The sequence below is a fragment of the Brassica oleracea genome, chromosome C8 (assembly GCF_000695525.1).
Source record: "Brassica oleracea var. oleracea cultivar TO1000 chromosome C8, BOL, whole genome shotgun sequence".
Lineage (NCBI taxonomy): Eukaryota > Viridiplantae > Streptophyta > Magnoliopsida > Brassicales > Brassicaceae > Brassica > Brassica oleracea.
In genome coordinates, this window is record NC_027755.1 from 1,301,322 (window position 1) to 1,314,198 (window position 12,877).

Consider the following 12,877-nt stretch of genomic DNA (forward strand, 5'->3'; position numbering starts at 1 on the left):
GATATCAATGTTCTTGATCGGTCACCAGTTTTTGATGACATATTGCAAGGTCGAGCCCCTAAAGTTAAATTCAAGGTCAACAACCACACTTACCGTATGGCGTACTACCTTACTGACGGAATTTATCCGAATTGGTCAACATTTATCCAATCCATCCCACTTCCTCAAGGTCCTAAAGCTGAGCTATTTGCTCTACGTCAAGAATCCACCAGAAAAGATGTCGAACGTGCTTTCGGGGTATTGCAATCGAGGTTTGCAATAGTTAAAAACCCTGCTCTACTATGGGACAAGGAAAAGATAGGGAAAATTATGAGAACATGTGTCATATTGCACAATATGATAGTAGAGGACGAACGAGACGGATACAGTCTTACTGATACATTTGAGTTCGAGTCAGGAGAGTCAAGCAGAGGTTCGAAAGTCAAAAGGAGAGAAAGTTTGCATTCAGATAATATGCTAGGCATGCGCAATGAAGTTCGGGATTCAGGGAAACATGATAGGTTGAAAGTTGATTTAGTTGAAAATGTATGGCAAAAATTTAGTAATGAATAATCTTTGTATGTTCATCAATTATCAATGTAATGAATAAAAATTTATAAAAATTTATAAATTATTATTTTAATTCCTATGAACCCCTTCTTCGGGTTCACTAATGCAGAAGCACAATATCAAGAGGTTCATCATTATTCATGGTTCCACCATAAATATATTAAAAAATTGGTATGAACCCCAAAGGGGGTTCACCAATGTGGATGCTCTAAGTTTGGTTAAATACTTGAGCTATATATATTAAGTAGATAATATAAAATATTATTAACAACAATGAGAAAAATAATTTCATAAATTATTAATTAAAGAAAAAAGACCAAGCATATCGATTAATGCATGAAGGATGATCGTTGTATATTTGATTCCAAAACTTGGTTTTGATTCTTAACTACTATGTATCATCTATCTGAATTCGGTAATAAATCAAACGTACATGCATGCGACAGTATATCCATCATAAGCTTCACCGGATCTTTATCGGTTTTTTACATGTTCTTGATGGATTTTTATTTGCTGAATCTTTTATGAATATATGCTTATAAGGCCATGAATAAGAGCCAGTGCAACTGTAGTTTCGATTTTGTTCCATAAAAGAAACTAACTCTAAGGGTATGAATGGTAACCAAAGGAACGAAGAGGAACACTACATTCCTTAACGTTCCTAAAAAATGTTACCATTTATGAAGAATATTTTTTCTTCTTCATCCCTTCTCATTTTTTTTTTGTAGAGAATTATAATGCAAATTTGTTCCTTGTTAATTTTGATAAGGAACCCTCGTTCCTTATCATTCCCAAAATTCTATTCCTATTCATTATTTTTCTATTCATTTCTAATGTTCCTTGATGGTTATCAGTCACGCCCTACCAAGGGAACGAGGAGGAACACTATATTCTTTAACATTCCTTAAACTTTTTACTATTTATGAGGAATATGTTTTCCTTTTCATTCATCTTCATTCATTTATTTGTAGAGAATTATAGAACAAATCAATTCCTCATTAATTTTGATAAGTAACCATTATTCCTCATCATTCCTAAAATTTTATTCCTACTCATTTTTTTCTGTCCGTTCCTATTGTTCCTATGATGGCTACCGGTCACACTCTGAGATTAAAAAAAATAAGTAACAGAAAATATGGAAATTGGTCATATAGTACTATCGTAAATTGTCTTGACCAAATTAGACCCGATGAGAAACAATACTAATTAATGTAACAACCAAAACTAAATTGATCAACAACTTAGAAGGTATGTACTATTAAAATGTGGTATTGTTTTAATGATTAAGTGGATAATCTATATAAAAAAAGATAGATTATCTGAATATATGCATCTATCATAAACAATTTTATGGACGCATCAGGCTGATTACAAACTATTTACTTAAGTAGATAAAATTGTTTTCAAAGTTTCAAAACCTTAAACGTTAAGAGGTATCAAAAATTTCTCTTTTTATGACGTAAAAGCATTCGTTAAAACGAATGTCCAGGTTTGTACATGTGCCTATGCTTAACACTTAATTCTCAGACTAACCTATCAATCAGAATTGCTACGCCAAAACCATAGTTATCATAAAAGTTCTTAAAATATTATAACTCAAATCATAAAAACCTTAACTCAAATTATCTTAAATGAAATACTTTTGAAATGAGATTATTTTAATTTTGAAATATATATGGTAATTGTTTTTTGTATATCTACATTTGAGAAAACTTAGATTAAGAACCCCACTGAAGTTGCTCTAATTGCTTTATTTATTTCCTAAATAAATGGATTTAATTCTTTTCTCCTCATCTGGAGACAAGGTAAAGTATACAATTATTATTTCGTTGTTAATAAGTAGTGATGATTACTCAAAGCCACCGTTACGATCCTTAATATCCACAACAATTATTAAACCTGAATGCACCAGCATCATCCCCTGTATATAATCTAACATTTCCTCAACCATATATCTCATCATATTACTCAAATCTCAAAACACGAACGCATAGTCTGCACGATGGGTAGTGAAACCAAGGAGGATGCCTCTGGCTCTAGCCGAAACACGGTGCATAAGGAGAAAAGAGCATATCTGTTTAGAGAATGGACACGGATCGATGTAATGAGAGCTTCGGCTGTTCTGATCGTGCATTTGTTATGTGCCTTGGCTCCTTTTAACTACAAATGGGAAGCTGATCCGGTTCGGTTTCACTCTCGCTTTGGTGACAGGCCTCAGCATTACGTTCTCGTACCATAGAAACTTGACTCACAAGAGCTTTAAGCTACCAAGATGGCTTGAATATCCATTCGCTTATTCTGCTCTTTTTGCGCTTCAGGTACATAACGTTTTAACCAAAATATAAAATCAAACAAAATATAGTTAGTATGTATTTAAAGTGTAGGTGTTTCAAAAAAAAAAGTATTTAAAGTCTCGTTTTCGTTTTTGGCAGGGTCATCCAATAGACTGGGTGAGCACACATAGATTCCATCACCAGTTCACAGATTCTGACCGTGACCCACATAGCCCTATAGAAGGATTCTGGTTCAGTCATGTCTTGTGGATATTCGACACCAATTATATCAGAGAAAAGGTAAAACGACGTTAAATCCGATTTTAATTTGTGATTTTACCAATGGTGGACTGCGTACGTACAAGTTGTAACCATGCATATTGTAACAGTGTGGAGGACGTAACAACGTGATGGACTTGAAACTACAATGGTTCTATAGGTTTCTACAAAAAACAACTGGTTACCACATCATGGCGTTTTGGACCCTCGTTTATCTCTGGGGTGGTCTACCTTACCTAACTTGCGGCGTGGTAAGCAAAATCCTCTTGAATTTAATACTTTTACCATTTTTAATTCAGTTTTTTTTTTTTTACTTTTTGAAATATGATTCCAGTATAATTTTTATCACTTATCTTAATTCTTCAAATTTTCATTTTATATAGATTTTTATTCAGATTTTCTACGTTTTGGACCCTCGTCATGTTTTAAATACTAATTTCGCTAAATAATGTTTGATTTATATTAAATATATCATTTTATATAGTAAAACTAATTTGCAACAGGGTGTGGGAGGAGCAATCGGTTACCACGGGACGTGGTTCGTAAACTCAGCATGCCATATATGCGGCTCGCGAGCGTGGAACACCAAAGACACCTCTCGTAACGTTTGGTATTTTTTTTTTACAAACTCTATTCTTTACAGACATGAGCACATCCTAGCAAACCAAACCTTAAAAAAGGATTAACTGATTACTATTCTGTTTCAGTTTGACTACTAAACCAAACCAATCCATAAAAAATCCGGTTTAAAATTTCGTTGACTAAACGCTGTAAACTGAAACCATAAGTGGTAACTGACTTTGAGTATTTTGTGGTGTAGGTGGCTAGCACCACTCACGATGGGAGAGAGTTGGCACAACAACCACCATGCCTTTGAGGCCTCAGCTAGGCACGGACTCGAATGGTATCAGCTAGACTTAACTTGGTACCTCGTTCTGTTCTTCCAGACTCTCGGTTTAGCCACCGATGTCAAACTGCCTTCAGAAGCTCAGAGACGCAAGTTGGCTTTCGCTCGTTAATCTCAGCTCTAGTTCCATCTTATGTACTCAACTTCAAACTTTATGGTTTTAAACTATATATACTTTGTATGTTCTTTTGTCTTTTTAATTTGAAAGGCCTTCTCAAAAAAAAAACTTCAACTGTTATTTATGGAATAATCTCTTGTCATGAACTTGTCTGTTCAAAACACAACTTTCAAGTACATTGCACACTGCATGAACAATAAAACCTGACATAACAACGCATTATCTTGAAACCGTAACAAGCCTTGAGGGAGGCAGATGAGTTTAGAAGATGTAGTCCGGTAACTTCAGAGGAAACTCTTCGACTTTGACTTCGAATTGACTCCCTTTTGGATCCTTCAAACTACATAATATGAAAGAACCAAAGGTCGCAAGGTCTAATCTTAACTACAATTAATTAAACAACATAAGTCCATGAAGCATACCTTCCAGGTATAAAGGTGAAAGATCCTTCAATGGATCCACTAGTTGTTGGAAAATTTGAACAACTCTCATACACAAACTCTTCTTCCTCGGCTTGTAAGAGAGGGTACTACATATTACAGACCAAACCGTATTAGAAAAAAGCTCAGATCCAACATGTATTAGCACGAGGGATCAACCTGATTCATTACCTTTCCTATCACAGCTTCTCCATTGACTTTATCTATCACCTCATCATCAGCTCGGATAATCCAATGCCTCCAATACAATTGACAAGAGCTATGATGTCTCCCGTTCAAGAAGCATCCTTCTGGGACGAGAGACATGCGGATGGAGTAAGCATACCAGTAAGCCGGTGGCTGAGCACGAAGATTAGATACTTCAGGGATAAACACAGACGAGGCACGCACCTGCGTAATCAACACACAAGGCTGTTTCAATCTACTGATTATTAGTAACTAAAAAGACTATTATTGTTTACCTGCACACCGTTCGTTACAGCGACAGAACACAAGGGAGGAACCTCCGGGAACAAACTGATACTCTTGATGTTATCCTCCTCACGGACTTTTATAACACCGCTCTGTAACCTCCTGCCATGTTCTTCCAACCAACGCAGCATACCATCCTGCTGCTGATCACCGTTGATCTCAGGCACACATGGAAGCATTTGGCGTGTACTTGTCCTAGTATAAAGCTGCCCGTCACTGCAGTCAAGGAAAAACATTTTCAAACTAGCCGTAGCGGATGCAGCCACAGCGATAAAGTTCGATCCGTTGGAGACACCGAGATCACTCATTGTCTCATTGGTCTCCCTTATAACTTCCTTGAGAGGTAGCAAGTAGACATTAACATCATGAGAGTACACAGAGTAACCACCAATAAGGCCTAGAGACCCATCAAGACCACTGGAGGGGGAGGAGGAAGGAGGCGGCGGCTCTTGGCCGTCGACGAAACGGTAGAGAAGCCTTGTGGGGAGAGGAAGTTTGACCTTGAGAGCAGACTCAAACTCTTCAAGATCCTCCTCTGTGGCTCCTTTTCTCAGTGTTGCCTCTGCTTCAGGGAAGTTTAGGCTCAACCATAGTTTGAGGTTGTCCCAACAATGGCTAACGCGTTTGACGAGGTGCCATGGATACATTATAAAGGACTCCCTCCATGACTGGTATGCCATCTGAAGGAAGAATAAAGACAGAGCCCTTTAATGAGCTAAACCACCACAAAGAAGGTAATCTCAGAGATTGTTAAACTTTATAATCTAATCTCTACTTAATACATTTACATAAGTTGTTATTACACAAAAAGTTTTAAGCTGTAACTCTTCGTGTTGTGTCTTTTAGTACGAAAAGTTGTCTCTTATACTAGTAATGATTCCATCTCTATATAAAGATCAATCATAAGTTGTAAACAAAATCTAAGAATCTCAATAATAACAAAATTATTTTCTGACAAGTTTAACGTCTATCTTATTATTTCTCTTAACTGTAACACAATCCGTTTAACAGAGATCATAACCTAAATTCCACAGTTTCAAACACTGAAACCCTAAGAATTGTCTGTGAAGAAGAAAAGATTGACCTTGAAGGAAGGAGAAGGGTCTCCATGGGGATCAAGAGGAGTAGAGATGTTGAGATCAAGGGAACAGAAGATTGACCAGAGGGAGTCCTCGGAGGCGGAGACCTTGAGGCGTTTGCTGACGCAAGCCACTCTCGCTGTGTTCTCAGGACCGATTTTGGACAGGATGATGTGGAGAACCAAATCTCCAGCTTCCTCTAGACCCATGGCTTTGGTCTCTCTCTCTCTCTCTGTTGCTTTTGTGTGTCGGCTCTTCGAATGTTTCCAATCAGATGAAACTAGAAAAGCCCCGTTTTGTGCCGACACATCATCCACTTTTAGATACGTTTCACATCTTTCTTGTAAGTTAATTACCAAAAGGTCCTGAATGTGTTCAAATATTATCATGGCCTCCTTCAAAGATAAAACTCTCGAGTAGGGGTAGACATTTTACCCGATATCTAGGTCTGGGCATTCGGGGTCCCAATCGGGTTTCGTTTTTGTCCAATTGGGTTTATAAAAATCAGCCTCATTCGGATTATATGAAAGTTCGGTTCGGGACCGGTTCGGATCGGGGTTAGTAAATCTTCAAAGAACCGATACAATCCGATATACTTTCGTGTTCGAGTCTCAATCGGTTCTTCGGTTTTAAGTACTTGTTTTATACCTATTTTATAACCAAAACATAAGTAAAATCGGTTCTTCGATTTTAAAGTACGTGATTTGTACCTATTTTGTAACCAAAACATAAGTAAAATCGATTCAAATATAAGAAAAAAACATCAAACGTGATCATTCAAAATCAAATGAAAGGTAAACATAGTTATTGATATAAATAAAACCAAATAAATGAAAGCATAAAACAAAAAACCAAGTTCTCATGAAATAAAAAATATTATTCAATGAAAACAAAACTAAAATCTAAAAATTTGAAGCCTCAGCTGCCACTTTCAACCATCAACGTTCATGTAATAGATAATTATTTTAGATGTTTAATAATATCTTAGTGCATTTTGGATACATATTAGAAATTGAGATCATATTTGATACAAGTTTTTTTGGGATTTTGAATGTTTCGGGTTTTATCGGATATCCATTTAAGTTCGGGTTCGGTTCAGATAATATCCATTACCCGAAATACCATAAAACAAGATCCATTCAGTATTTATGTCGGGTTCAGATCGGTTCAGATTCATTTTTACCGGATCGGATTCGGTTCGGATTTTCGGGTTCGGATTATTTGCCCAGCCCTACCGATACTCGAACGTATCCGAACCCGATCCAAAAAACCTGAACCGAAGTAACCTGAACGGTATTGAATTAGGAGAGATTGGATATCTGAACCCGAACATGTAATATCCGAACCCGAATGGATATCCGAAGATAACCGATACAAACCTTATATTTCTAGTTTATATCTCTCATTTTATTTAAAATATTTATATTGATACTACACATACTTTAAGTTCATATAATATACATATAATTACGGAGGAAATGATTTGCTTCCCACTTCAAATGCATGTCAAGTTTTTTGTTTCAATAATTAACAAAAGTTACATCCGAAATTTAAAAACAATAACCAAATTAGTGTCTTTCTAGTTTTAAAATGTTATGTCCAAATCTATAAATCATTCAATCTATTAAAAAATAAAAATCAGTTAAGTGAAAGTTATATTTTTAAATACAAGAAACTTCAAAAATGAAATTTTACTTTTTTTCTTTCAAAATCCAAATATCCGAACCCGATCCGAAATAACCGAATCCAAACTAAAAATACCTGAATCCGATCCGAAGTACAGAAATACCCGAACGGATTCTACACCTCTATACCGAAATACCCGAAAATTCGAAATACCCGATCCGAAACAACACATTATTGTCATTAACTAGATAGCAATGTTCATATTGTTGCTAGGGTCTCTCTCTTTTCACCGTTAAATCACTGTCCCCCTTGACTTTGCTATCCCCTTCCGTTCCATCAGCTTCAGTGTACTCAAGTCTTCTTCTTCCTCAGCTCCATCAACCTCTTCATCTAGAGACTCATCATCATCTAATAAAACATCTAACGTAACATCCTCCTCCTCCTCTTCGTATGAGTCTAGCTGCAGCTCTGACTCTGGTTCAAGAATAGCTGTCACATGGCCATGTTCTGAATCAAAGTCAGATTCATGTTCCTCGTACTTAGACACAATCTCAGGCTCAGCCTGAAGTTCGTCTTCAGGTTCATCATGTCTCTCTGCTGTATCCTTCTTAGAGGTCCATGTCACGCTGTAACTCGCGTCACAAACCGGCCTTTCGTCCCTATTAAACCTCAAGGAAGACGTGTTCAACCCAATAGAACATGCCTTAAACTCAGCATTAGTCATGTCCGCAAATCTGTCTGTTAACTTAAAGGGCAAGTGGAGGATGTCATCATTGATGTCTGAATGAAAGATGGAAAGAGAGACTTGATTTTGGGAGTGATCAAGTCGGACTTACACTATGGGCAAATGTAAGTTAGAAGTCTGATTGGGTAGGAACCAGAGCTGTGATCAAGTCGGAGTTAAGATCATTGTCGCTTAAGGCGTGCTGGAATAGTGCTGGAATAACCAAGAATGTTATTCAAATTTTTGGTTAAGTGATGGAGCAACCAAAAGTTTTATTTAAGTCAATGGATCCGGATTATGAAATGAAAAAACGGGAAGGATTCGCTAAAAGTTTACTAAAGCTTAAGGAAGATTAAGAAGGCTGGAGTTAAGATGAATCAAGTGGCTCGAGAAAGCCACTTGTGTTACATCAATATATGAAGAATATATGAGAACACGTGGCATGAGTTGCCCACCCCTTTCTACTGATGTGGTTCTCTAAGAAAGAGTCTATTGTACAGTTTGTTCTGTTTCAATTTAAAACCATGGTTTGGGTTCTGTAAAGAAATTGTTTGTTTATTTATAGAGGAAGCAGCTATAAGGTACCCTTTTCCTCAACATTTTGCCACAAACATATCGACTCCAGTGGCATCTAAATTTGGAGTTTAGAAGGGAAACAAAGGGACACAAAGAGTCTGGTGAAATGATTGCAACAAGGCTCTTTGTTTGTACTACTACGCCTTGTGGTCTTTAGCCAATTCATCCACGTCAAGTTCTACCGCCAGGATTGGAGAATCCTTTTGCATGGAAAATTCACTGATACAGAGATAATAGTACTTAGTAAGAGAAAAATGACAGAAAGATCTACTAAGAAGAGGAGAGGGTAGCTTCTTCTCGGTACCTGTTACTTACTGGACCATGATCCACGGCTGTCCTCATACAATATATAGCTCTTCCTACTATGTCCGCCAGTGAAACCGGACCAAATGATCTACTATCGTATGCTTCCTATTAAAACCCCATTAGGCATTAGCCGACAGATTCAACACCAAATTATACAGAGTGTAATACAGAACTGCAAGGATAAGCAACAACAAGGTAGTGTGTGGAGTTGTACCTTAGATTTCATCTCTTTGTTCTCAGCAACGACCCAGCACTGATCCTTTTTGAGAACAAAAGGCTTGTCCTTCTCATCACTTGAGACCATTTCGGATCCTTGTAAAGCTGCTAGTCTTCTGACTAGATACTTATGTGTCTCATTCGGGTCCTTCAAGACAACAGCATCTCCAACGGAAACGTACCCAGACAAACAAAAAACAAGACATCTAGATGGGCGTAAAAATCTAACTCTGTCAAAGTAAGTAGAAATACACATTTTACAGGAAGTAAAAATCTAAACTTTTGGGCAGTGGCTATAAATGTTAAGTTCAGCACAGTAGGCCGATAGAATATCGAAGCTAAAGTCAGTGAAAATGAGACTTAGCTCTCCTGACAAAGATGATAACACTTGTCTAATGGTTCTGTCATCCACTACAAAATCTCCAATTCTGAATGCTTGATTCCCCTCTCTTTCTCCTACAACTACTTGCAAAGTAAAATTAAATAAAAAAAAAATTAATCCAAAGCCTGTGACTTTAGCTCATGGAAACTAAGTATACAAACTCCTAAGCAAAGAAAAGAAACATAAACAATCCAAGGTATATGTCTCAAGAAACAACAAGTGTTCAAGTAGTATTCTTACAAGGACTAACCCCCTGGACTACATGAAACACCCAATTGGTAAGAGTGGAACTAAAAGGACTTAAACATACCTTGTATCAACATCAGGTAGCTTACGGACAAGGAGTGTGTTATCATGTGATCCCATGGTTGGGGCCATCCCTTCTCCTTTAACTGAGTTTAAGTAGGTGATTCTTCCATAGAGTAGATTCTTCATGACTACACTAATGAATTCCCGGTCAATGACCCTCCCTTGAGTATGATTCTGTCACATTAAATAACTCAAAGATGGTAAATTCAAAATTGGATCAAATCTTAAAACCAAATTCATATATTGCAAAGAGAGAAAGAGAGAGTACTCCAGCTTGAAGCCAAAGCCAAGACAGACAGAGAGCAAGTGAGAGAGAGAGAAACCTTGAGGCCGAGAGTGAGAGAGTACTCCAGCTTGTGAGCCATGTATCTGACCCAATTCGAGATGTACGCCATCCTTCCAAACCCTTTAAAAGATAAAGAGAGAGCTACTGGTGATCGGAAATGACCCCCTTTGCCGCGTCGGTTTTGTCATTTCGTCGTCGCCGATAGTCTTTATGAAGAAAAATATTTTATCAAATCAACCCCGGAACTATTGTCTAGTTTCGATAACTACCATGTATTAATACATTTGTCACGAAACGAAAGGATCTGAAACTAAAACCGTATGGACTTTCTCCACCTGCCACGTGTTCACAATCTTTCTCCTCCTCCCTCTTTGCTACTTTCTCTATCCGACAGATTCAACCTTACAGAACCAAAGACAAAAAGACAAGATTTTTCGACAAGATATTTTGATCGTCCGAAAGGAACTTACATCTCAGGTTCTCTCCTCTTCTTTCAGTCTCTCATCTATGTTCAAGGATCAGCAAATCTGATTGATTAGAATTTGAAAATTTTGGTTGATTGATCTCTATTCGAATCTTACAAAATGAATGGGAATCGATAAATTTAGACAAAGTTTGTATTTTTCTACGTGAAGGTGAAATCACAAGAACGATGGACAAATTGAAGATAGCTGAATGGGGAGAGAAGCTGAAGACAGGAGGAGCTCAGATGAGCAGAATGGTGAGCGAGAAAGTCAAAGACATCCTCCAAGCTCCCACCTTGGAATCCAAAATGGTTGATGAAGCCACTCTGGAGACTCTCGAGGAGCCTAATTGGGGAATGAACATGAGGATATGCGCTCAGATCAACAACCAGGAGTTCAACGCCACCGAGATCGTCAGGGCCATCAAGAGGAAGATCTCTGGTAAAAGCCCTGTGAGCCAAAGGCTGAGCCTTGAGCTTCTCGAGGCTTGTGCTATGAACTGTGACAAGATCTTCTCTGAAGTTGCTTCTGAGGGAGTTCTTGATGAGATGGTTTGGTTGGTTAAGAACGGAGAGGGTGATTCTGAGAATAGAAGCAGGGCTTTTCAGCTTATTAGAGCTTGGGGACGGTCTAAAGATCTTGCTTACCTTCCTGTCTTCAAGCAGACTTATATGGTAATAGAATCTGATTTTGTGACGGTTTTTTGTTAATGTGCTTATGATCACGGTTTGTTTGTTTAGAGCTTGGAGGGAGAGAATGGTTTAAACGCTCGTAGCGAGGAGAATCCAATGGCAGGAGCAGGACAAAGTTCTCTGGAGTCTCTTATGCAACGGCCTGTTCCAGTTCCTCCACCTGGTAGCTATCCGGTTCCTAATCAAGAACAGGCTCGTGGAGACGATGGTGGTGGTTTTGACTATAGCTTTGGAAACTTGTCGATCAAGGATAAGAAAGAACAGATTGAGATTACAAGGAACAGCCTCGAGTTGCTCTCTAGCATGTTGAACACTGATGGGAAGCCGAATCACACAGAGGTAATAATCTCACTCATGCAAACATATTCTATGTGTAATATATTGTTATTGTATAATGGGGTTTATAATATATGTTATGGTTACAGGACGAGCTAACGGTAAGCCTTATGGAGAAATGCAAGCAGTCACAGCCGTTGATTCAAATGATCATAGAGAGCACAACGGACGACGAGAGTGTCCTTTTTGAGGCTCTGCATCTGAACGATGAGCTCCAACGCGTTCTGTCTATTTACGAGAAGACTGATGAAACTGAGAAGAAGGCGTCCATGGTGGAACAAGAATCATCAGGAAGCAAAGATGCTGGTGGTCCGAAACCAGCAGAAGAACATCTTGTGAAACAAAAGGATGAACATCAAGAATCACCAGGATCCTCCAACAAGACTGGTAAAGAAGATAAGCAGCAGGTGAAAATAGAACTCGGGTTATCGAGTGATGAAGATGAGAAATGAGCAAGTCTAATGTTTGTCCTCTTACGAGATGGTTATTATCAGAACGTTGGGGGGAAGGTTTCTTGTTCTTTTGATGGTTTCTTCTGGAATGTACTTTCGACCATACATTTGTGGAACCTTTGTTAGCATCATTTTCTTTTTATTGACATCAACACCGTAGGTGAATCTTCACCCCACACCCTATGTATTACTATACGTTTGGTGTATTTATACGAGGTGTTTTGGTTAGATACCGTATGTATATTTATATACGTGGTGTATTTTCTAGGCTTTTGAAGAGGGAAAAAAAACTTTAGACCTCGGCTAAAACTCTATCTCGGCTAGAGGTTTTCATTTTAAAAACTCTCTGAAAACCTCTTTCTTAGCTAGAGGCTTCTATTAAAAACCTAATA

At 37.9% G+C, this 12,877-nt stretch overlaps 3 protein-coding genes and 1 pseudogene across 4 annotated transcripts; 2 read left to right on the plus strand and 2 right to left on the minus strand.

Moving 5' to 3' along the window:
• The first annotated feature begins 2,529 nt into the window (after positions 1–2,529).
• On the plus strand, positions 2,530–4,222 carry LOC106312789 (annotated as a pseudogene).
• A 3-nt stretch (positions 4,223–4,225) lies between these two features.
• Positions 4,226–6,407, minus strand: LOC106312788 (F-box protein SKIP16-like). The gene is made up of 5 exons (XM_013750440.1): positions 6,122–6,407; positions 5,028–5,717; positions 4,738–4,956; positions 4,549–4,655; positions 4,226–4,466 (listed from the first exon to the last, which is right to left on the minus strand). The coding sequence occupies exons 1-5, from the start codon at positions 6,323–6,325 to the stop codon at positions 4,388–4,390; spliced, it is 1,299 nt and encodes a 432-aa protein (XP_013605894.1). The 5' UTR covers positions 6,326–6,407; the 3' UTR covers positions 4,226–4,387.
• Positions 6,408–9,000: 2,593 nt separating this feature from the next.
• On the minus strand, positions 9,001–10,780 carry LOC106307201. 2 transcript variants are annotated; one of them, XM_013744078.1, is made up of 5 exons: positions 10,579–10,780; positions 10,257–10,429; positions 9,563–9,770; positions 9,347–9,453; positions 9,001–9,261 (listed from the first exon to the last, which is right to left on the minus strand). In XM_013744078.1, exons 1-5 carry the CDS (start codon positions 10,648–10,650, stop codon positions 9,180–9,182), a joined length of 642 nt encoding a protein of 213 aa, XP_013599532.1. In that variant the 5' UTR covers positions 10,651–10,780; the 3' UTR covers positions 9,001–9,179. The 2 variants fall into 2 exon arrangements, with proteins under 2 accessions (XP_013599532.1, XP_013599534.1); XM_013744080.1 differs by having other exon boundaries at positions 10,524–10,773.
• Positions 10,781–10,871: 91 nt separating this feature from the next.
• Positions 10,872–12,642, plus strand: LOC106307200 (target of Myb protein 1-like). The gene is made up of 4 exons (XM_013744077.1): positions 10,872–11,018; positions 11,177–11,679; positions 11,746–12,036; positions 12,123–12,642. The coding sequence occupies exons 2-4, from the start codon at positions 11,194–11,196 to the stop codon at positions 12,483–12,485; spliced, it is 1,140 nt and encodes a 379-aa protein (XP_013599531.1). The 5' UTR covers positions 10,872–11,018; positions 11,177–11,193; the 3' UTR covers positions 12,486–12,642.
• The last annotated feature ends 235 nt before the right edge of the window (positions 12,643–12,877 follow it).